The sequence below is a fragment of the Balaenoptera ricei genome, chromosome 11, assembly GCF_028023285.1.
Source record: "Balaenoptera ricei isolate mBalRic1 chromosome 11, mBalRic1.hap2, whole genome shotgun sequence".
NCBI classification, from domain to species: Eukaryota; Metazoa; Chordata; class Mammalia; order Artiodactyla; family Balaenopteridae; genus Balaenoptera; species Balaenoptera ricei.
Window position 1 is genome coordinate 87,974,151 of NC_082649.1, and position 23,434 is coordinate 87,997,584.

General features: G+C 46.8%; 1 protein-coding gene across 3 annotated transcripts in view; it reads right to left on the reverse strand.

Moving 5' to 3' along the window:
- EIF4E3 (eukaryotic translation initiation factor 4E family member 3) overlaps positions 1 to 23,434 on the reverse strand; it is a 63,286-nt gene that overhangs the window by 18,780 nt on the left and 21,072 nt on the right. The window contains exons 1-2 of one of the 3 annotated variants that reach the window (XM_059940186.1): positions 22,697 to 22,844; positions 4,866 to 4,938 (exon numbers count right to left, since the gene is read on the reverse strand). Coding sequence is in view for 1 of the 3 variants with exons in the window: in XM_059940185.1 (XP_059796168.1) it covers positions 4,866 to 4,938; positions 19,450 to 19,625 (249 nt within the window). In the remaining 2 variants the exon portion in view is untranslated. Of the gene's footprint in view, positions 1 to 4,865; positions 4,939 to 19,449; positions 19,626 to 22,696; positions 22,845 to 23,434 lie in introns of those variants that run through there. The other 2 variants (XM_059940185.1, XM_059940187.1) reach the window with 2 other exon arrangements.

Sequence of the window (23,434 nt, forward strand, 5' to 3'; positions counted from 1 at the left end):
ACTCAGAAGCTTATACGCCATTTTAACAAAGGATGATAAACTGTGGAGAGTGACCAGACAAAGGAAAGGGGGTCTGGGGCCCCTAGAGGTGGTATATGGTGTGACTGTGCTGAGGAAATACAGGGTACACACATTTGCTTAGTAGGTTTGTCATGCAGACTCAAGTGGTAAGAAAAAGGGATACCTTTACAAATGTAAATTTATGTCACCTTTAAAAGGGTAATTTATGCCCTGATTTCAGGCAGATAGAGGAGGTCAGAGAGCTCCTCCTGGGTCTGCTGTTTTTCAACTGCCTTCAGTTCAAAGTAATTCTTAAGTTAAAGTGACATTTTTTGGGGTGGCATATTCTGATCCCCCTTGAGAGACCAAGTTTTACATCTGAAGTGACTGAATCACTTTCACTTTGCAAGATTTAACCTCCCACCCCACCCCACCTGCACAACGGCTGCCACTGCCAACATGTCAGCAGACAGAGGACCCAGGTACTTTGACTTCAGTTCTGTTTCTGCACAACTGGGTTGTGACTATAATGTTGATCCCATCACGCACCCCATGAATAAATTAAATGACAGCTACATAATCCTGTTATTCTCGATACTAAGCTTCACTAAACAGAACTATGAAGTAGACCTGCCTGCAGGGCTTTCCCTCTCTTTTTTCAGGAGGGAGTTTCTCTCTTTCTTCCCTCGACCCTATCCCTTCACCCAAATGGTTCACTGCAGGTCATTCTATTGCAGGATGCCACCCACCGTGGGCTGCCCTGCTGTGTTCCAGGGCAGCGAGGACTTTGAATCAATCTTTCTATCATTCTCCATGATCGGTCCTGACCTATAAAGCCTCTCCTCCCAAAAGGGACAGCCCCCCTTTCCCAATGATTTGCAAAGCAATCTGCTGTCCTACCTTAATGACCTGCGAGAGCACAGCAGCTCCACAACCTTCTGATAAGGGATGATGCCTTGATATCACCGGCCATACACAGGTAATAGAAGGAAGAGTCTCTTCATTTTAAGAGATTGTACCTATATTTCTCTGAAGACCTTCTGTTTATGATAAATGATGCTGGATATCCATTTACAGAAGAAATATGAAGCTTCTGTTTTCCGTAAATTTAAGTAAAAAGTCGGTCAATTTATGGGACCACTGCGTAGGACACAGAACAACAGGACGCAGTGTGGCAAAACCTTGAAGGTGATACCTGAGGTGGGTTAGAATGCTACACAGGAATGAGTTTTCAGGGCTGGAATTTTGGTCTTGTGGTAGCAAGGGGGCACTCCCCTGCAAATCGTATCTGGCCGGTAACTGCCTTCTCCCACAGGTAAAGTCAGGCTTGTTCAGAAGCTGTGTTCTATTCCGCGCTGCATGCATTTAGGACTTAAAAACACAGAAGAAATGTGGAAAATTTGGAAATGTTTACAAAAGGGTAAAAGGAATCATTAAGTGCCTGGAAAACACATCTAGATGAAACATGGGATTTTCCAAGAAAGGCAGGTAAGGAGGGAATAAATTTAACTCCAAGCAGAGGACATTACTGGCAGCTGTGATGAGAGCCCTCAGCAGGGGTCAGTGGGACAGCTGGAGACACAGGCCTCCCTCACTCCTCAGTCAGGGTGGACCAAAAGCAAGAGGACGGACCTAGAAAAGGAGGGAGTTCCAGTCCCAGAGCACAGCGTGATTGGCTGTTTCTACCACGTTTCGGGCCACTTCCCTCCCAGCCTCAGCCCCTCCAGCTAACAAACGGGGATAACAATTCCTCTGCCACCCCCATCAGCATCTCTGATTTGCTGAGGGCCTCAAAGTACAAAAAGACATATTATTCAATATGTCCTTACGGAAAGCAATCATTAATACCACATGATAATTACACTGAATCTAAACACAGATGAGGGAAAAACAGACACGATTAGGGATGTAATTTTTTAGTGCTGACAGAGCGAGAGTTCAGGAATCAACATATAACTACAAAATAAAAAGACAGTGGGGCAAAAGGATATCCTCAAATGACTTTAAAATCAGCACCCAGGCTAGTTCTCAAATACTAAGGACTATTCACAGATATTAAGGACACAGGCTGAAATCCCCAAACTCATCGACAAGTTAAATACATTCTCGTAAGTAGAGGTATTTGCAGTGGTATAATCTGGGGAATGACTGCTTGAAATAAATCATCTAGAAGTAGTGGTACACAGTTTTGTGATTTAAAACATGATTGAGGAATGTACAAGAAGATGTTCCAATAGAAGCAGGCCAATAACGGCAGACGAATTCATTATTATCATCCAGCACTTACTAGGTGATTTTTACGTCCTTGTGCCATTTCATTCTCACAACCTCATGATGCAGTTGGTATCACAATTATTCCCATCTTAGAGATGAGCAAACAGATACAGAGGAGTTAAGCAACTTGCTTGAGCTACTAAGTTGCAGATGTGAGATACCAACCCAGGCAGTGTGACCACCCTACACCCAGGCCCACAACCTCCCCGGTCAACCGATGAAGCTGAAGCGTAGAATCCAACCTTCTGTAAAAGCTGCCAACAGCTGAGGGCTTACTAAGTACCAAGCGCTAGTAAGAACTACGCAATCTCATTTAACCCTCGCTCAACCCTAGGGAGGAGGAACTGCTACCACCTGTTTTACAGATGGAGAAACGGAGGAGGACAGACACATCGGAGACACGACAGAACTTCCTGACCCCTTGGGGCAGTGTTTCATTATCATCCCCCTATGTTGAAGGAGTCCTTTTCCTAAACACTTTCTTGTGAAACTTTAATACCACCACTATATATCTCTTTATGTACTGTATGCCTATCTGTGCTTTCTACATAAAAACAGCATGATTTTTTTGGCCACACCAAGCATCAATTTTTGTCACCATTGAGAATGTGTGGTTACAGCTTAACAGATCGTTATGTGAGCAGTCTGCTGTGACAGGAAAGTGGTTCATTTATTAATTTCTCATTCATTCATTGGATCCTTCAGTATGTATGGAGTGAAAGGAACCAGGCACAATATAGTACTCCATTTATATGAGGTTCAATAAAAGACAAAACCAATGCACGGTGACAGAAATGTGAATAGTGGTTGCTTCCGGAAAAGAAGGACTGGTAAGAAGAGGGCATGAAGAAAGACTTCCCGACGGGATGGAATTTTTTAATCTTGATCCGGGTGACAGTTACATGTTTGCGTATCTTTGTCAAAATTTACCAAACTTCTACACTTAAGAAACCTGCATTTACCGAATAAATTATATCCCAATGAAGTTTTTAAGAAGGTATTTCCTAGTATGTGCCGGCCTGGGTACTTTAAATTGGTCCCTGAAGACCCTATGTCGCTTGCTGCCAGATACCAAGGCTCAACCAATGCTCTGTTGTCATCACACAGGGTCAGGGAAACAAACTAATCCCTCGGTGTAACTTTACCAATGTCTTCCTGGAATCCCAGGCACAGTTCTGATGATCCAATGTCACAATAGCGTGGGAAAAGTCTAATGAGGACCTCAAAAAAAAAAAAAAATCAGTGGGCTCTAAGAACTTCTACATGAGGACAGGCTTTAGAATCAAGTGCTCTGAGGTTTACACAGCGGTGCTGGGAAGAGGTAACAAGGTCCATAATGTCACCACGAGGAGAAGTGAAGGGGACCCCTTCCGGGACTCTGAGAGCATCTGTCCCTCTGGACGGTGGCCCACGTGCTGTCTTGTGATACTGCTTGTACTTGGCACTGAATGCTTATTTACAACAGCACTGTTATTCTGCTCTCCACATGCTTAGGTCATTTTCTCAAATAGTTCAGAGACAGCCTGTGGTAGGGACTGCGTCTTTACACCCGGCTTAGGGCCCTCTGTGGCCACACGAGGCACCTTACAATCAGATTCCTGGGGCTGCATAACCGTGAGTACTAAATTTCCTGAACCAGATACTGGGAGAAGTGTCTGAAAAAAGATCTCTGCACAACTCCTGTGCAAGTGAGAGGCTGCCAAAGAGACACCGATCTATTGGAATTTCTAAGACATTAAAAGATTTAAGGGCAGAACACACGATTTAAAACTGGCCCTTCTAGAAAATTCAGGACACACAGTCAATGCAAGTATGAAGCAGCCTTAAAAGACTTATCTTGTGTACAACAATGTATTAAACTAGAGGAAGGGGAGAAACTTGATAGAATTTGCTTTGGAAGAAAACAGTAATGTGATCAACTAAATAAACCAGGTGTTTTTTTTGTTTTTTTTTTTTAATGTTCATCCTAAGAGTTGGGTAGAGAAAGAACTAAGAGATCTAAGAGCTTACATTTGCTGACAACCTACCATGTATCAGGTCTCCTGCTAAGCCTGATAAAGACATCATCTCGTTCGGTCCTCATACCCACCCATGGAGGCAGGTGCTACCATCACACCAGTCTTACACAAATTAAAGGGCTGATCCCTGCCCAGTTTAGGATGATGGAAGTTGAACGTGGAGTAGGACACGGGTCCGAGACCTTCCACTTTCAGGCTCAACACTATCCTGCCGTGTGACCTTCGGTAAGCTTGCAAGTGGGTGCCAGGGCCTCTCACCGATGGCAAACAGAGCCCAGAGAGGGAGCGGCTGAGCTGGTGCTTAAATGAGGACACAGAGCGATATCGTCAAACCCACACCAGAGGCACGAGGGTCTGGGAGATGATAAGGTTCCACACGTCACCAAGAGAAGAGCAGGCCACTCGGGCATGTGCTCAGCTGGCCTTTGGGGTAGACGTGGCTGAGGACTGCTCTGCCAGAGTGGACATGAGAGCTGAGGTCAGGGCACAGCCCCGGGTGGGCGCTGCCAGCACACCACAGGTCTCAGGTTGGATGATTAACTGTCCCACGTACAGCAGGTTTCTTGATCTTACCTGTACCGTTTGTACTGTGTAGATTTTCTTCAGATTTGATGCGCATTCAGCTGCTGTGGCACCAGGGAGGGATCTAAGCAAACAGAAGCAAAAGAGCAAAGAAACAAGGAAAATGTTTCAGTGTTCATGAAACATTCCACAGTGTAATGTAAGTCTGCAGGTCTTCACACAAATCAGGTCTGAAACCACAGACGCGGACACTTCTGGGATGCTGGTTAGAATTTAAAATGTGAAACTCCTACTTTGTCAAGTCAGGTGTTCGCGTCTCCTAAAAATAAGCATATTTATCCTGTGGAGGTTTAACAGGAAAACTGGAAATGTAAGAAACACATTGGAAACCTTAAAATCACATTTTAAAAAATACAAAAATAACCATGTTGCAACCAAGCCTTTTTGGCCTAGGACTCTCGATAGGAAACTGGGCCTGTTGTATAGATGACAATGACAGTGCAGGGTCCTGACCTGGTTATATGTTTGAAAAATTTGTTAGTTCCTTGGTGGTAAATATTCATGAACTCTTGGGTGACCTTTTGCCAACTTCAAGAAAACATGATTACTAAAAGTCACCCTTCGCCTCACTTGAATTTGCACGTGTTTCCAAAACACCTGCCTTTAGAAAATACTTTCAGTTATTTTCTCTGGCGGATTTAATTAGCTCTGCTGAACTCTGCGGTCAGAATACATTCATCTTTAGTTTGCCGTATGTTCCACTAGATGGCAACATACTACCAGCTTATTCACCAGAAGAGCCATCCACTGTGACCGGCTTTACCCAGCACCATGTCCTGGGTTTGGGGGTAACAGGACGTGGTCTCATCAATCTGCAGAAGTGAAGCCTCTCCATCCTTGCTACCTCTCCTTTCTCCCTACACTGAATTAGCAGGTCTCGCTCAGGAATGTTGGGGTCCAGTGACATCAGGCCTAAAGTTGAAAAACTCAAGTAATGCTTGACAGCCCCATGTCTGGCTGTAAGAACTAAGAGGCTGGCGGTGTGGAGCAAGCACCAGCTCACAGCTGACCCACCAGGATCTGGAATCTATAAAAGGAATGCTCCTTACCAGCCACTGACCCTCCGAGACACAGTCCCCAGGGGACCTCAAGATGGTGAACTTCCTGGCAAGACATGTGCACAAAACTGAGCCCGCTCAGAGGTGGAGGGGATGGCAGAGCAGAGGGCGAGGCCCAGGTGTGCGGCAAGCATCAGGCACCAGGGGCACAGCTCTGCAGACTAGCAGTCCTGGAATTATGGACCAGTCATATGGACCTGGGTGTTGAACCTGATATAAAAGACGCACTTCTGAACACAGCTCCCTAGCCTGGAGGTCACAAGGAAGCATGATTACGGACTAGTGTGGAGGCAAACAAGGGACCCTGTTGAGCGGGGGGAGTCTGATAAATAAATCTTCCCCAAAGCACCAGGTTTACAACTCTTTTCTAGTTATTATGAGTGTGCCGGACGTTGTTTGTTTGACAAACGCAAATCCACGATAACCACCATGACTGCATTCTGCCGCCAGACCCGAAGCCTCAAATAGCTACGTTGCAGGACGTGATGAAGAGCAAGGCACTGGATCAGCACCTGCGACGGTGGCGTCTGACCCACGATGCATCCGTCGCTCTATCTGGACTGCCCGGGGTACGACTGTATTGACTTAGATAAATACTAATTTGCTATTTGATACAGGTTTTATGCTGTTTGGGGTTTAAATTACAAAAGGATTGGGGAAAAAAACTAAAAAAATCCCCCAAAACCTTAACCTTTTCTGAGTAGGTTTTCACATGAACAATCTATTGCCTTTCTATGAAAATCTACTGGCATTTATTCTAATACTGACTTTTCTTCCTTTGAAGAGTTTAGCTGACTTCTCCACCAAATGTGCCCGGAAGATATACCCCTGGCTGCCCAAAGCATATAGCAGAATATATACAGGGTTCTTTCCCTAGCGGGACTGGGGGAGGGGGTGGTATAAGGATCCAAAGGTAGGAAATGTCCTTTGCATTTTTTCATTTTTAAAACTGTGTATTTTGAATTTTTATTAATTTTTAAAACTACCATTCAATTTATGACGGTTTAGCATGAGTATAATTTGAGTGTTCACCTCATACAACATGTCAACTTAAGCAAATACAACATGAGAATACCACCATTTCACCCAGAAAAAAAAATCACTGATAAACCTTTGCTTTATATGCCTCTTTTTAAATGCCTCTGTCTCCACGTTCTGGTCTTTTACTCATATTCTAGCAGGAGACAATTATACAAAGTCATTTAGGTCTGTTCAGTTTCACTGCACGAGGTTTCTGAAGAAACCTCTATAGTCTCCAGAGTCCAAGAAGGGCTCTAGCATGAAACAAGGAGGCAGCGCTTCATACGACAACAATGCCAGGGGCTGATGTGCATGGACTGAATTCTTGCTTGTGTGCTCAGCAAGTCACCTTCATCACAGCACTGAATCCTCGCAAGCTTGCATATTCAGATGTCATTATTATTTCTTACCATTTTACAGCTGAGCAGCCTGGTGCCTACAGAGGTTTGATAAGGTGCCTCAGGCCACAGAAACCTGATTTGCATACAGGTGACCTGAGACTTCCTGCTCTTTACCCCTCACTGCTAAACTGTCCAGTCAAGCCATATACACACTTACTTTTTTTAAAAAATAAATTTATTTATTTATTCATTTATTTTTGGCTGCGTTGGGTCTTCGTTGCTGCGTGCGGGCTTTCTCTAGTTGTGGCGAGTGGGGGGTCTACTCTTTGTTGCAGTGTGTGGGCTTCTCATTGCGGTGGCTTCTCTTGTTGCAGAGCACAGGCTCTAGGCACGCGGGCTTCAGTAGTTGTGGCTCGCGGGCTCTTAGAGCGCAGGCTCAGTAATTGTGACGCACGGGCTTAGTCGCTCCACGGCATGTGGGATCTTCCCGGACCAGGACTCGAACCCGTGTCCCCTGCGTTGGCAGGTGGATTCTTAAGCACTGCGCCACCAGGGAAGCCCCTACACACTTACATTTTTTAACGGAGTTTTATAATTGACTCTTGGTGTGTTCTCATCAAGGCTGCCGTTTTGCTGAATCCTACTTTTAATACAAGATTGTGTCCACGTTATGTTCTTCGAATAGTCTTTCCATCAGATCAAGGTAGAGAAGGTCCTCCCTAAAACCAACAGGATCACGCTCAACAACAGCTCTATCCTGCTTAACATCTTAGGATGCTGATGTATTGGTGTTTGAAAGGAAACGTGTCAGCTTCTATGGAAAATGACTTGCCTAATGTCTTTTTTTTTTTTTTAACATCTTTATTGGAGTATAATTGCTTTATAGTGTTGTGTTAGTTTCTGCTGTATAACAAAATGAATCAGCTATACATATACATATATCCCCATATCTCCTCCCTCTTGCATCTCCCTCCCACCCTCCTTATCCCATCCCTCTAGGTGGTTGCAAAGCACCGAGCTGATCTCTCTGTGCCATGAGTTGCCTAATTTCTTAATGAAGGAGGTTGGATTCTCTCATTTTCAAGGTTCCTTCCAGATGCTGGACAGTTTTATGAATATCCAGGTGTCAAAATAAGAAAAATGCTGTCGGACCTTCTGACAGTAGTGAATGGTTGGCTGGCTTGGCCAGCGCAAGGAAAGCCATTCTCCTGCAAGCCAAATCTGATCCAGACAGTCACTAGAAGACACTAAAAAGCCTGTACCTCGTGCCTGAACCTCAGCCATCTTTAGCAAACAGAACTGGGCCATATCCACAAAATCAATTTTAAAATGGAAAACAAGCCGAGATTTGTAAATGATCTGCCTTGTAAACAGGTCAGTCTGTACTGGACTTGCTGATTCAAAGTTGAACTGGAAGCCGTACCATCTACAGTTACTGTTTCTTAAAGTAGCAGTGCGGGCAGCTGCTGGCAAAGCTGCAGCCCTGGCAGCAGGCAGCCGGCAACCCTCTCTTCCCTTTTCCTCTAACAGAAAGTTGCGGCAACTGGAAGGGAAGTGTGTGTAGTGGATTTCAATGAAAGAAACTTTTTTTTTTTTTTTTACTGGTATCATACATACAGTACATTCTCACATCTTTAAAAAAATCTTTTGACTTCCTTCATGTTACAAACCCAAACCTCTCAACAGAACCCTAACCAAACCCTCTCTCTGCAGACCAAGGGCGCTCATCTAGGTAGAGGTGATGGGGCCTCTGAGGAGAAGACATCTGGCAATATCCAGAGACATTTCCGGTTATCACCACTGGAGGGGTGCCACTGGCATCGAGTGGGCAAAGCCAGGGCTGGACAGGACAGCACCCGCAACAAAGGGTGATCAGGTCCAAAATGGCAAGAGTCCACGCTGAGAAACCCTGCCGTGTACGTGCAACAAACAGCCTAAGAAGACCTATAATTTATTTAACCACCAAAGATTCATTGCACACCTCTTTTAGCTGACGAGGACACAGCAGTGCTCATTCGAGATGAAGCCCTTGTCCTCATGAAGTGTATGCTCTAGAACTGGCACCCCTGCCTCTCTGAATTTCCCAGATTGCTAAAGGCAAAGAAACAATGTTTAGGTTCCTCTTTGTTGGCCTGGGAGGCAGGAAGTGTGAGAAAAAGTTGAGGGAGGAATATACCAGTAATATAACGTTGAATGTGGACAATCGCAGAACCAAGGAATCAGGACCTACTTTCACATTCTTTGACTACTATGTCACCCTCTCACAGTATACAGCTGGAGCTGAGAACACAGCAATGGAACAAGAAATGCCTCCTGGATGGATCAGGTTAAGGAGTTTGAATTGTTCCACTAGGAGTTTCCCCTTTAATTTAATGACAGTAATATAATAATGGCTTCCTTTTACTGAGCACGTACTATATGAGAGGGGTTTGCATATAGATCTCCAATCCTTACAGCAAGCTTGCCAGGTTGGTATCATTATCTCCATTTACAGACTAGGAAACAAACTCAGTGAGCCTGTTTTTGAGGAGCAGATCCGGGTTCTTTTCCTGGTCTCTCTGGCTCTGAGGCCCACGATCTTCCTCTTGGAGGAGGACGCTTCTCAGTAAAACACCAAGCAGTCACTGTCAGCATGGGTGGTCACAGACAGCGCATCTTCCGCCAAATCCCCCTCTCAGCCCTTCTTACGTTATCTCCTCCATCCTTGGGCCCACCCACTGCCCTTGCCACTCACTCCCTCCTCCACCACTACCCATTTAGCCACACTGCTGGGGGGCAGGGGCTGGGGGGAGGGGGAAGAAGAGACGTGGGACAGGGTTAGACGCCACCAGAACCCTTGGCAATAACGATACCCCAAAACGTGATACAAGGAACACAATTCGGGAAGAAAGCATTTACAGGTCATCATTTTCGGAGGCTGGACATGAGAGGAAGATAATTTACCAAACAAAAGCCAAGCTGGGCTGTGGCAGGAAGGCAGGAAAGCAGAGGGCTTAGGAGGATGGTCTTTGAAATCGACAGAACTGAGTTCCAGCTCTGCCAGCCACCCGCTGTGTGACAAGCCTGACTCTCCTGACCCTCGCTTCCCCTTTCTGAGAATGGTCTCTACCCCTACTTAGACTGCTACTTAGACTGCAAGAGCTAAGGCGCATGAAGTATTTACACAGCAACTGGCATCTAACAAGCAACAGTTGCTGTCGTCACCAGCAGCAGCAGCAAGAACGGAAGAGGAACAGAGGGGGAACCCATCACAACTAAGAGACACCGAGCACATTTTCTAATCTGTGGGACCGAGGGCAAAAATCCCAAGAAGTCTGTGAGAGTGACACAGAGCTGAGAAACTCCTGGGTCCATCCTCAGGAAAGAAAGCCCATCCGGTGCCAGTCTCTCTGGGCTTAAGGCCACAGCTTCGAGGAGCTGCTTCCACTTGGACCTGGCGAATCCAGAAGCTGTTATGGTTAAGGCAGGAGTGGGAAGGGATCCTCCTAGGTCTGCCAAGTAGACGATTAGTGTAAGATGTCAGGGGAACTCTTAATGTTACAAAATCCCCAAGTCCAGCTTTATATTGCCCTTGTGTGTCTTCAACTTAATCACGGAATTAGAGCAAATGCATCTTAAGATTCTCTATGTAAAACTGGTTAAAATCACTTTTCATTTGGGGAATTAGGAGAAGGCAGGAAGTTCAATAAGTTGGACCAACTATTCAACTTAAATGGTTTCCAGGCACATAACCACCATTTACATGCAATAATTCAATGTGTTATTTACAAATCATCTTTATCAATTCATTAAAGCAGGTTCCTGAGAATCTTCACAAGACAGAACTCATTTAGCTCAATTTGAGTCTGAGATGCTTCAAAGCATTTTTATACTCCCTCTTATTCAAGAGATGTTTACTGTGCTCCCAGTAGGTGAAAAGATCACACATTGTGTGCTACATGCATGCATTATTAATTAAACACCATGAGGTAAATAACGGTTGCAACCCCACTCTGCAGATAAGCAAACTAAGTCTGAGGGTGGCGACTTGCCCAAAGGCTCACAGTTGGCTAATAGGAGAGTTGGTACTTGAACCAAGGGTCCCTGGCAACCTGGCTCTTTGTCAGGAGCCTAAACTAATCACTTCCAGCATGACCCCCTACTCTGCTTGGTGCTGCAAACACAACGCTGCACCAAATACATCCTCAACTCTCCTGCACCTTGCAACACTCAACCCTGACTTTCCAGCAGTCCAAATGTGCCTTCTCCATTAAACCCCACCTGGTTGCTGCAGGCTAAGCTCAGGAATAAAATTCATGGGGATAGATGCCTTTGTCAGTACCCCAGAAATTATCTTAACCATTCCTTGGCTAGCTCTCAGCAGACCACAGTACCACTTACCAGGGACCTGGATTTCTGGAGATGCTTCCTACAAAGGAAAGAAGCTGAAAACGTTTCCCCAAACCCTGCCCACATCCCTGCCACTTATATAGTCCATCAACCAGCAGCATTACCTGGGAGCTTGTTAGAGCTGCAGAGTCTCCAGGCCGCACCTGACACCTGCTGAATCCCAGGTGATCTGTCTATACATTAAAGTTTGAGGTTTGTTGACTTATATCATGTAAAGCAAATCACCATAAATGGGAAATAAAAGCTAATGGAATACAGACAACATCATTGGAAAAATGTAAAAAAATATCATCTTTTTTCACAGATGCATTTTCTTCATCACCCAAAGAGATGACTAAGACGGGGTTATCATTAAATGTGAAGGACAATCCTATAAAGGCACTTAAATATGGGTTTTAGGTGGGGCTCTCTTCTTTTTCTCTGCCAATTTTAAAGCAGGGAGTCCTTGGCTTAATTATCTCCTGTGACACTGGCCCCTAGTTTCCTTATTTGAGAAATTCAGTGGCAGGTCCAGATGACCTCTCGAGTCCTGCCCAGCTCCCATATTCGAGGATATGAAATACGGGAGAACTGTGTCCCATTCACTGTTCATACGCACAGGGAAGCAGTGCTCAGTGGGGTGAGGGATGCCAGTGCTTGGGGTCACACAGTCCTTACCCCAAATCCCGCTTCTGTTCTACGTTAGCTGTGTGACCTCAGGCAAGGTACTTGTCCGCGCCTCAGCTGTCTCATGTGTAAAATGTTGCTGGTACAGCCTACTTCAGTATGGTGAGGATTCTGTGGATAAATTATGTACAGCTCCAGTCTAGTGCCCAGTGTACTGAAGTAAACAGCTGTGAACATTAATAGGTTAAAGTGAAAAAAAAAATGTTTACAACTTTACATATGTTACAGGATAGCCAAGTTATGGATAGACATGCCCAGGGGACATGCACACAATAAACGTTTGGTGAAAAAACGAATGATGACTTCACCTTATATGAGAGATCAGTTCATTTCAGCCAAGAGAATAACCTAAACGGGGAAAATTTCAAAGCCAGGGATATGTCTCCTAAAAGCCCGTCGTCTTGTTGAATTTACTAACATCAGGCTCAGCTGCCAGAGAGAAAATCTGCACAAGCCCAGATACTTGATGAAGGGGATCCCTTGTATGTATCATTCACTCCATTAAAGATGATTTCATTTTAATCACTTTTAAATAGATCTGTGGCTTGTGGCTACACCAGCTTCCTGTTTGAGAAAGAGTCACCTGCAAAAATGGGCCAGGGCCTATTAATAACACTTAATAGTGCATCTATTGAAACTATCTATATAATCTAAATGCTTTATTTTTGCAGGTTTATTTGATTTTGATTTTTTCCCCTTCTCTTGTCTATTGTCACTCCTGGCCTATGAGCTCCTTGCTGGTAGCAACTGGGACTCTTTTCATCTCCATATCTAATTAATCCTTTAGTACACGGAGGCTGGGTGAAAGAGAAGTGTAATAATGTTACAGAGCTGACAACGGAACTAAGAAGGGCCAGGTCACTGAAGTCCTGCCAGCTGTCTTAGGTTTGGAAATAAGGAAATGGCATCTGTAATCCTGAAAACAGGAAAATATATTTTCGAGAAGCTAGTACCAGGTAAGGACTAGTAAGCTTTCTGAGTGAGGACGTTTAGGGCCTTCAGGCCTGTCTGTAGGAAGCAGCTACTGACCCACAGTTGGACAGGCTGGGATCCCCTAGGTCAGGGCCTTTCCCTGCCTGAAGTACCCAGGACCCCTTTGCCTCTTACAGAAAATAAAATCCTGGTCATTAAGAGAGCTTGTGGGTTCAGAAAGGCAAGAATGGGGAAAAAGGACAGGAAAAGTCGACACTCCAGCCACTTTCTCCCTGTCACCTACGGCCTTCCATGCAGCCCCCTGCCCTCACCTACACCCAGCAGGCCGCTCTGGGATGAACAAGGATGATTTGCGGATCCTCTTTGTCAAGCCTGGTCCCACCCCGCCTCCATGAGACGTGTTCTTATGCAGACACCATTGGAACACACTTGAACGTACTCTACCCTGGAAGGCGGGTCCCTCTAGAGTTCAGTACCTGGCTGAACTGATGCCACTGGAGCAGATGGTGTGTAACCTCCTGGGAGGCCCAGGCCCATGTTGTCATCTTCGCATTCTCAGCACCTACAACAGTGACTGGCGACTAATATGTTCGTTAATCTCACCAACAAACAGAGCAGTAACTGTGAAGTTTTGGCACCTGAGGCATTTGTTACAGATGCACATTCTACCCCAGAGGTCTGATGGAGCAGGTCTGGGGCAGGGTTGGGAGGCTGTATCTTTTAACACTGTGGGTGGAGCTAAATCCTGATGGGGTGGGGTTGGTGGGCGATGTAGTGAGGGCCCACCTTTGCGATTCAAACCACAAGAACACAAACACTCACTAGGTACCTACTATGCACACTCTAAGGCACACTTCCGGGAGCAGACACGAGGCAGTTATGTGTCTCATGGTCAAGAGGGAGGGACGGAGGAGGAAGTAATGATCCTTAATACAAATACAGGCTATAAACATGCGGTAGGACCACAAAGGAGGTGGGCTTAATCATGCCTGGGCCAAGTCCTTTTAAGGACAATTATAGAGGTGGCAACTCAGGAAGGCCTCGAAGGATGTGTGGTAGACAAAGGGGAGGAGGGCAACCCAAGCAGAAGGAACTTCACAAGACAAATCTCAGAGGCTGGCAAGTCCATGGTTTATCCAGCAGAAGGGCCAGGCGTTTGCTGTTGTTACCAGAGAGAATGGGCAGACTGAGCGGTATAATGGAGTTGGGGAGACACAGGTGATGAAGCTGAAAAGGAGGTGGGTTTCACATTAAAAACAGCAATACAGAAGTTTGTACCACAAAAGTCAATCAGACCTGCTGGTAAAGGTAGGGGTGCAGACCCACAATTGCACCTGGCTGGAGCACACAACCCCACAACAGAGGCACCCTAAGGTGGTGAGAGACACAAAGTCAAAATCCACTGCCGTGCCAGAGGAGAGGGGCAGGGGAGTTTTGGAACGACGAGACCAGGCGTAGTTTAGAAGGCTAACCTGTGAGCCCAGGTCGGGGAGGCTTGGGGAGGGACAAGCTTGGGAGCAGGAGGCTATAGCGTGTGACTGGGGCTGGAGGGGCCCAGGATGTGCAGAGGGAGGGACACGGAGAAGACGGGACGGCTTAGCCTTGGAGCAACGTCAAGTACAGAACTGGACAGGGAAGGGTATGTGAGAGAGAAGGGGATTCCAGGTAGGACGGTGGTGGTGTTGACCATAACAGGGTAGGTCGTGTGTGTCCGGAACACAGGAGAGAGGTCAGGGCTAGGATGCAGATTTGCAACTGATAATTAGAGTAAAATCAGCCGCCACAGGAGAAGGGAAAGTCACTGTGGGTAGAATTCAACAGCCCCCTAAATATTCAGTGTGGGCTGAATAGAGCTGTCCTAGGCTCTGATCTAGGAGCTGAGGACAGAGTGGTGGGGAAAAGAACCCTGGGAAGTGTCCATTCTGGTGAAGAGCAGACACACAAACAGTGTTAACCCCACAGAGACAATAAAGTAGGAGCAGGGCCTCGGGGAGCGTGTCAGGAGATGCGGGTCATTTTGTACCAGTGGTCAGGGAAGGCCTTGCTGAGAAGATGACATTCGAGCAGAGACTGGAAGTAAGGGAAGCGCAGACCTAGCAGATGATCGAGGGAAGAGCATCCCAGGAGGAAGGACCCCCCAGTGGCAAAGCCCCATGCTTAGGATGATGGAGAAACAGCCAGGGGTCCAGCAAGCTAGAAGGGCACGTGCAGTAGGGAGAGTGACAAGAGAGACAGCAGGAGAAAGGTGTACCAGGCGGGGCCAGGAAATGCTGCAGAGTCTCAAGGGCCATGATAAGCACTCTGGCTTTTGCTCGGAGAGGACCCGGGAGCAGAGAAGTGACACGTTTTAACTGTGGTATTTAAAGGGACCGCTTTGGCTGCTGTGATGGGAATGAACTGTATGGGGCAAGAGCAGAAGCAGGGAGAGCAGTTAGGATGCTCTTGCCTTCATCCAGGTCACAGATGTGGTGTGGTCCAGGGTCTGGGATGTGGGTGGTGAGAATACATTGGATTCTAGATGCATTTGAGGGTAGAATCAATAGCATTTGTTGTTAACGGATGTAGCAGGAGGAAGAAGGGTGGGGAAGGGGATGGAAAAGGGGGGGAGGTAAGGAGGAAGAGCAGGAGAATCACAGATGACTCCAAGATTTGGAGGGGGGCGACAAACAACTGGAAGGATGGAGTTGCTGTTAACTGCTCTGGTCTGAGATGACACAGACGAAGGAGACAAGATGGGGAGGGCAGCCGAGGAAGCGGTTTGGCACGTGTTGAGTAAGGATGTGTATTAGACATCCACATGGAGACGGAGAGGAGGAGTTGGATGCATGAGTGTAAGGTTTTGGGAATCACCAGCGCACAGATGGAGCTGAAAGCCTTGTGACTGGATGAGATCACTGGCGTGGATGGGAACAAGAGAAGAGGCCTGAGCACTGAGCCCATGTATAAAACTTAGAGGAGAGGGGGGTCACCATGCGATGAAAACAAAGCAGTCAGAGGCACACAACCAAGAGTGGCCTCCAAGAATCAAGACAGGTCCGAGTTTTACATACTCAGAAAAGGGGAGGAAAACTCTTCATCCTATACCCCCAGCCAAAATTATCCCCCAAATGTTTGAATCCTTAGCCATAAAGTCTAATTAAAAAACAAAAAAAACACGGGCTTCCCTGGTGGCGCAGTGGTTGAGAATCTGCCTGCCAATGCAGGGGACACGGGTTCGAGCCCTGGTCTGGGAGGATCCCACATGCCGCAGAGCAACTAGGCCCGTGAGCCACAACTACTGAGCCTGCGCGTCTGGAGCCTGTGCTCCGCAACAAGAGAGGCCGCGACAGTGAGAGGCCCGCGCACCGCGATGAAGAGTGGCCCCCGCTCGCCGCAACTAGAGAAAGCCCTCGCACAGAAGCGAAGACCCAACACAGCCAAAAATAAATAAATAAATAAATAAATAAATTTATTTTAAAAAACAAAACAAAACAAATAAAAGACTTACTGGAGTTTACTACTGAAACTGCAAATAACTCTACTGGGGGGACTCTCAAATTCATCCATGATGGGAATAAATTAGGATGCTGGTTTCCTAACACTAAATTCAGACAAGTTGCTCTGGGGAACCACTGACGGGCGAATGGGTGGTAATTAGGGAGCACTGAATAATAATTTTAGTAGTTAGCATTTACTGTACACGTAGTCTATGCTAGGACACTCGTTGGTGTTTTACATTCATAGCACTCATGTAGCCCTCAGAATATCCTATGATTATTTATCCCCATTTCACAAACCATGCAAGTGAGGCCTAGTGAGGCTAGATCATTTGTTCATCATCACAGAGAGTAGGCTGGAAGGTAGGACAGGCCAAGAGGTAGGTGCCAAAGACTTTCAAGTAGCAGGAGACCTTTGGATGGTGTGGTTCTCGAGACTGATGTCATCGGCAGCAGACATCAGCTACCTGAGGTGAAGGCTGCCCTTGGAGGGCTCTCCTGAGAGCCTTACCACCCTCTCTACAATCTTGTTTGTCTGGGGGGAAAAAAGATACAAGGGAACCTCTAGAAGACAATGTGTTCACAACCCTGAGGGAAACAGGGGTACCCTGCATCTCCAGGGAAGTGGAGCAAGTTCAATAGTAGCTATGAGATGACTGATCAGGCAAAATGAATTCGTATGTGCAATGCTGGAACTAAATATCATTTCTAAATTAATACAGCCACTTCTGTTGAAGATTTGGACGTGGTGGCAGTAACATGTTTCATTTGATTACTGGCTTTCAGAGAACAAAAATGTGCAAACACACAGTAGAAAAGCTACAGTCTGTCTTCGTTGGAGTTACCATGGTCTTAACTTAAAAGATATTAGATATTCTTTAAAAGTTGTGTTAAGCTACAAAGATATATTTACAACACAGGGAATAGAGTCAATATTTTATAGTAACTATAAATGGAGTATAACCTTTAAAAATTATGCATCACTATATTGTACACTGTGTAACTTACATAATATTGTATACCAACTATGCTTCCAAAAAAAAAAAGATACCAGATATTCTTTAAAAGTTGTGTTGCTATATAGTATTAGTATCTTAGGCCATTCTTAAAAATGTTGTGCCTGTAAGGAGACTAATCTTTGACCTGTTTATAAACACACTCCCTTGATACTGTTTCCAGCAGCCCACCGGTAGCCAATGGTCCAGAGGTCCAGATTTAACGCCTTGAAAACAGATACCAGGTAACAGCAATTACAACACACCTTTGAAAACAAAGATACACATGATTTCATTCTGCTACAATGTGCCAAAACCATTCTTGTTTTGACAGTAAAACGCTCTCTCAGCATCTCATAACGAAAGTGAAAATATTAGAAAAACAAAAAACAAAAAACGAGACTCACTGTATCTTCCCCACCCCCCAACTTCTCTGTGTCCCCGGAAAAGACAATGACTCCAAGTGTCAATTCTTGTAGATGGGTGCTAATTCCAACAGGAAGAAAGGAATGAGCTTGTCTCCCTAAGAAAAGATGAATATCACTTTTTAAAAATCTTGCAGGTATTTTACGCAAGGCTTTTAAAAACCAGACTGGCGTCTACTGAGTAAATTTCACAGGAAACTGACACATCCATACCTCCCTAACACTTAACCATACAGATACAGTGTCATCAAAACTTCCATAAGCTCTTGGGACAACCTTGAAGTGTCATCCTTGGGCACCGGCTGGGTGACAGATACTACGAAGGGACTTTGCAATTCATCCATTTATTCATTTGTCAAAAATTTCTTGCGCTCCTACTAGGTGCCAGGCACAAAGTTCCTGCTCACTGGCCCGTGACAGAGAGGGTAATGTTGAGGGATTGAGACAGAAGGAAAAATAAACAGTTTTCTACACAACACAACTCGGTAGCATTATAAACTTTATGAAGAAAAACAGGGAGGACATGAGTGATGGGAGGGAGGAGGGGTGCTAATTTAGACGCGGCAGTCCTGTAGGCATTTCTGAGAAGGTACCTGAGCTGTCCCCTGAGAAAGCTATAATTGTGCCCACTTGACCAACAAGGTGAGGCAAGGCTTACCACTGAATCCCCAGCGCCTAGCAGGCGTGTGGCTCCACAGTAAGTGCTCAAGAAACAGCTGCCCAGTGGATGAGAAAGAATTCAAAGGCAGCAGCGGTGGGCGGGGGTAGGCGCCCGCTGTGCCATAGCAATACCACCTCCGCACACTTCCCAGGGGACTGGTCGACTTTCCCGAGCGCTGTCACAGCGAGGGTCGTGTCCCGAGTTCCCCCAGAGCCCCGTGGGGGGGGTGACCAGGACAGCATCACTCGCCCCACTTTACAGCGAGGACCGATCACCCCCGCCAGGCCCGGCATCTCCCACTGCCCAGCCAGGATACCCGCCCGCCGGCGTTTCTTCTTCGGAAGGAAAGAAAGAGGAAAAGTGCTGCCGAAACTTTGGGGACTGCGTGTTTTCTCTCCCGGCCGTGAGGCGAGGCCGCCCGACAGCCGCTCGCGCCGGCCCAAAACCCTCGGCTTCCGAGCCGGCTCTGCGCGAGCTCGCGCGGCGGGGCCGGCGCCCGGGGCCCGGGGCTGGGGGCCGGGCCGCCCGAGCGCACCCGGCCCGGGGCGGGGGAGGCGGGCCCCGAGACAAAGCGGCGGCGCAGGCGGCGGCGAGCCCCGCGCTCCCCTCACCTGTCGAGCCAGAAGGTCCAGGGCGAGTGCAGCGGGACCCCGCCCGGCTCGGGCCGCAGCTCCGAGAGCTGCTGCAGGCCCAGCGGCGGCGCGGTGGCGGCGGCGGCGGCGGCAGCGCGGGGCCCCGGCGGTGCCCGGGCCCCGGCGGGGGGCGCGGCGGCCGGGGGCAACGCCATTTTCTCCGCCCCGCCTGCGAGGCCGGCGGACGCGCGGACCGCGGAGCGAGCGGCGGCTGAGTCACCCAGGCCCCCGCCCGCCCCGCCGCGGCCGCCCCGCCCCGCGCGCGCCCCGCCCCGGCCCGGCCCTTCGCCCGCCCGGCCTGGGAGCCGCGCCGCCGGGCCGCCCGGGCCCGGCCCGCCTGGGGCAGCCGAACAAAAGCACGGCCCACGCGAGTCGGGGACCGATTCGGCGCAGGCACCGACCCAGCGTGCGGGGACTGACGGACTCGCGGGTCTGGGGGAGGGCAGAGCAGCGGCGGGGACGGATTCCAGGCTACAGGGGTTGGGGGAACAGAGGAAGGGTCAAGCGGTGGGTTCTGCAGCCAGACAGGAGGTGAGCAAGATGTATGGGTGGCTACAGAAAGATGGAGGGATGGACGGATGGATGGTCCAGTGGATGGAGTCTCAGACCCACATGGTGGGAGGGGAGGAGGGGTGGACAGACATACCAGCAGTCTGATGGATGGGTGGGAAAGCTGGCAGATGGTTGGAGGAGGGGTGGAGGGATGGAAGGGCAGATGGAAGCACAGTTGGATGTGAGAGACAGATGCCCAGGGAACCGCTGGCCAAATGAATAGAGACTGCAGTGCCCAAGAGTGCAGAAAGAAAGGGTCAGACAGACAACCAGGACCACTGACCGGGGGATGAAGTTGTTACAGGTCAGTTTTGCATGTTTCCTAACTCAGCTGATTTGAAGGAGCCACCAGGTGCCCAGAGTATGACCAACTTTAAATGAGGGTGCCCAAAATCAGCCCAAGGTCTCCACACTTGCCCCAAAGCACCCACAAGGAAGGAGGAGGAAACTGGGCATCAGGACCCCAGCCCTCCGCTTTCTGCACCTTTGAATACAGAGGAAGCCCCTGGGGCCATTAAGATTCCTGAGCCTCCTAGCACCACCCCTTGGCAAGTGTCTATCATTCTCTCTTTCAAAAGAAAAGGAGACGCATGAGGGCATGTGAACACACATGTCATAACTGGCATGGACATGGACACCCTCCTTAAACTTGAATTTCTGGATAGTGCCTCTCTGGCCTTTACCAGCTGTGGATGTAGAGTTCTGTCTCCTCAAAGATTTTCTCCGTGGCCTAGCATACATTCCGCTCTTAGCCTGAGCATCTCTGCGATGGACTAGAAGAGGAGCTACAAAACTAGATGGGTTTGGGGGTTTCACAGGCATGGTAAACACCTGTTATGAATCCCAGGGTAGGTGCCTTCCCTAAAAGGTATTCAAGTTCAGATAAAATGACCACAATGGAAACACAACCGCTGCTTTGCTATCCCTGCTTCGAACATAATTTTTATACAACGTATGATGCTGGAAGCAGTGACATATTTAAAAGCCCTTCCACCTCTGAGGTACAAGGGGCGCTTTCGGTTAGATGCATTTTGGGGGTTGGTTAATTTCTCCTTTTATTTTTTCCAGAAAATGCATATATGGCAGTGTTCAAGCTATTCTGAGCACTTTATCCTTATTAACTCATTTAATCCTCACAAAATCCAATGAGGAAGATACTATTATTAGCACATTTAATAGATGAGAAGTGGAGAAGTTAAATTAACCCCAAGGTCACCCAGTTAGTGAGAGAGCCAGGATCTGAACATACGTATTCAGGCTCCAGAGTCTAGGCTTCTAACTGCCAGTCTCTACTGCCTCTCTAACTGGAAAACTAACAGGTCCACATAGTAAAAATAAGAAAATGAATAGTAAGTCTCCTTCCCTCCCAAGGCTATCAATCTTCTTGCCCAGAGGAAACCACTGTTAACAGTTTCCTTCCAGAAAAGTGCAAGTATGCCTGTAAAGGCATATATCTACATATATAAATTGTATACCTACCTATATCTTTTATAAGGAAATAGAAGCATTTTATACCATTGCTGCACCTCCTTATCTTAATTGACATTATATATTTGAAGACTTTCATATCAAAACATATAAATCTACTTCATTTTAAGGACTGCAAAGTAATCCATTCTAAAGAAGTAATGTAATTTAATTCAATAGCCCTCAAGATTTATTTGGTTTGCAGTCATTTTCTTTGATAAATAATGCTACCATAAGCATTTTTATATTTAATGTCTTTCCTCATCTGCACAAGTTTATTTCAGAATAAGTTTGGAGAAGAAGAATTTTTGCCTGTGTCTAAAATTGCTAAATTACATTGCTAAATTACCATGCAAATGGTTACATACATTTATATATAATTGATTTATAAATAATGGCTGATTCTGAAATTTTATATTTACTTAGTGACATCTTTAATCTTTATATAAAATTCTAAGGCATTGGTAGAAAGGGAGTTTTTGCTTTCTGTTGATTAGAACTAGTCAAACTGTCAAGTTTAGCTTCTTTTCCTTATGTTCTGTGACAATACTCTCAGCAAGAAAGGGATATTTTAAAAGTTTTATCTGCAGTTTCTAAAAGAGAGTATGCACCACATGATAAATTACTTTCAGCATTTAGAACTAGGAACAGTCTGGCAATTTGTCTTTATTGAATATCAATTATGTACCTCCCTCTCTTTTTGCTTTGGCTTCCAGGATGCTCGAAATTACATCTGCTGTTCAATCACAACATCAATATTAACCAATGAAGAAGCATCACTATTTTTATGTTAATATATTCCTATTTTTATGTTAATGATCCAATTGCACGTGTGCATCTTATACCGTGAACCCCTCAAATCTATTTTGGAAGCAGGTGATATACAAACAATATAAAATTTAAATCACCTTAAGATTAATAAAAGAAGTCAGGCAACATGACTAAGGTGAGAAGCAAGGAGGGAACAATGGGCATTACTTTCGTTCCCTTCCCGTTTGAAACGTGTAAGAGACTTCACTCTTGTTATCACTCTTCAGAATCATCCTTAGACGATAAAGAGGAAAATTCCCCTCATCTTTCCCACTTTGCAACTGGGCAGCAGGAATTCCAATAATTTCAGGGTAGAAAGGGAACTGGGAGATTACCTACGCACACCCATCATATTACAAATGGAGAAACTGAGGCCCAGAGAGGTGAGGTGACTTACCCGAGGGCACAGCTCTAGGAAATAACACAGGCAGGACTAGAACGTGGGTAGCTTGAGATCCAGGCCAATGTGCTCTCCCACTGCATAACACGCAACTCAGACAGCTTGGGGCGGCAGGAGGGAGGAAGAGAAGGTGACCCCACAGCCCCTAGCAATGAAAGCAACAAAAAAGACTTGAGGCACTCATAAATAATTAAGCAATTAGCTGCAGCAGCTACTCCCCTCCCTTCCAGCATCCAGTCACCAAGGCAACTTGGGCAGGGTGCCTGCTGGTTGCCTAGTAACCACACTGTTACTCCCCTGACATGCTCCCTAGGCATCAAAAAGGATTTGAGAGCCGGGAAGAGCCTTAGACAGGGACCACTACTCCAACACCTTCATTTTCCAAATGGGTAAATGGAGGCCCAGAGAAGCCGAGTAACCTGCCCAAGGTCACACAGCTACTCAGAGGCACAGCCAGTCTCCATTTCTAGTTGCTTTCCATTGCACTACGGCTGCCTCAGGGACACTGCAGATGGAGGAGAGGAGATCTCTCCACAGTTCCTAGAAGAACAAGAAAGTAAGATGGAGAGAGCAAGCAAGAAAGAGACAGAGACCTTCAGCTTTCATATGCAATTAACAGGAGCTGGTAATCCCATCGGCCCGACTTTCATCATCACCATGGCAACATGGGTGAGGTGGGTACTGGTTGCCTAGTAACAAGTGGTCCTCTGTCTTCCACTCACATCCGGCTCCCTG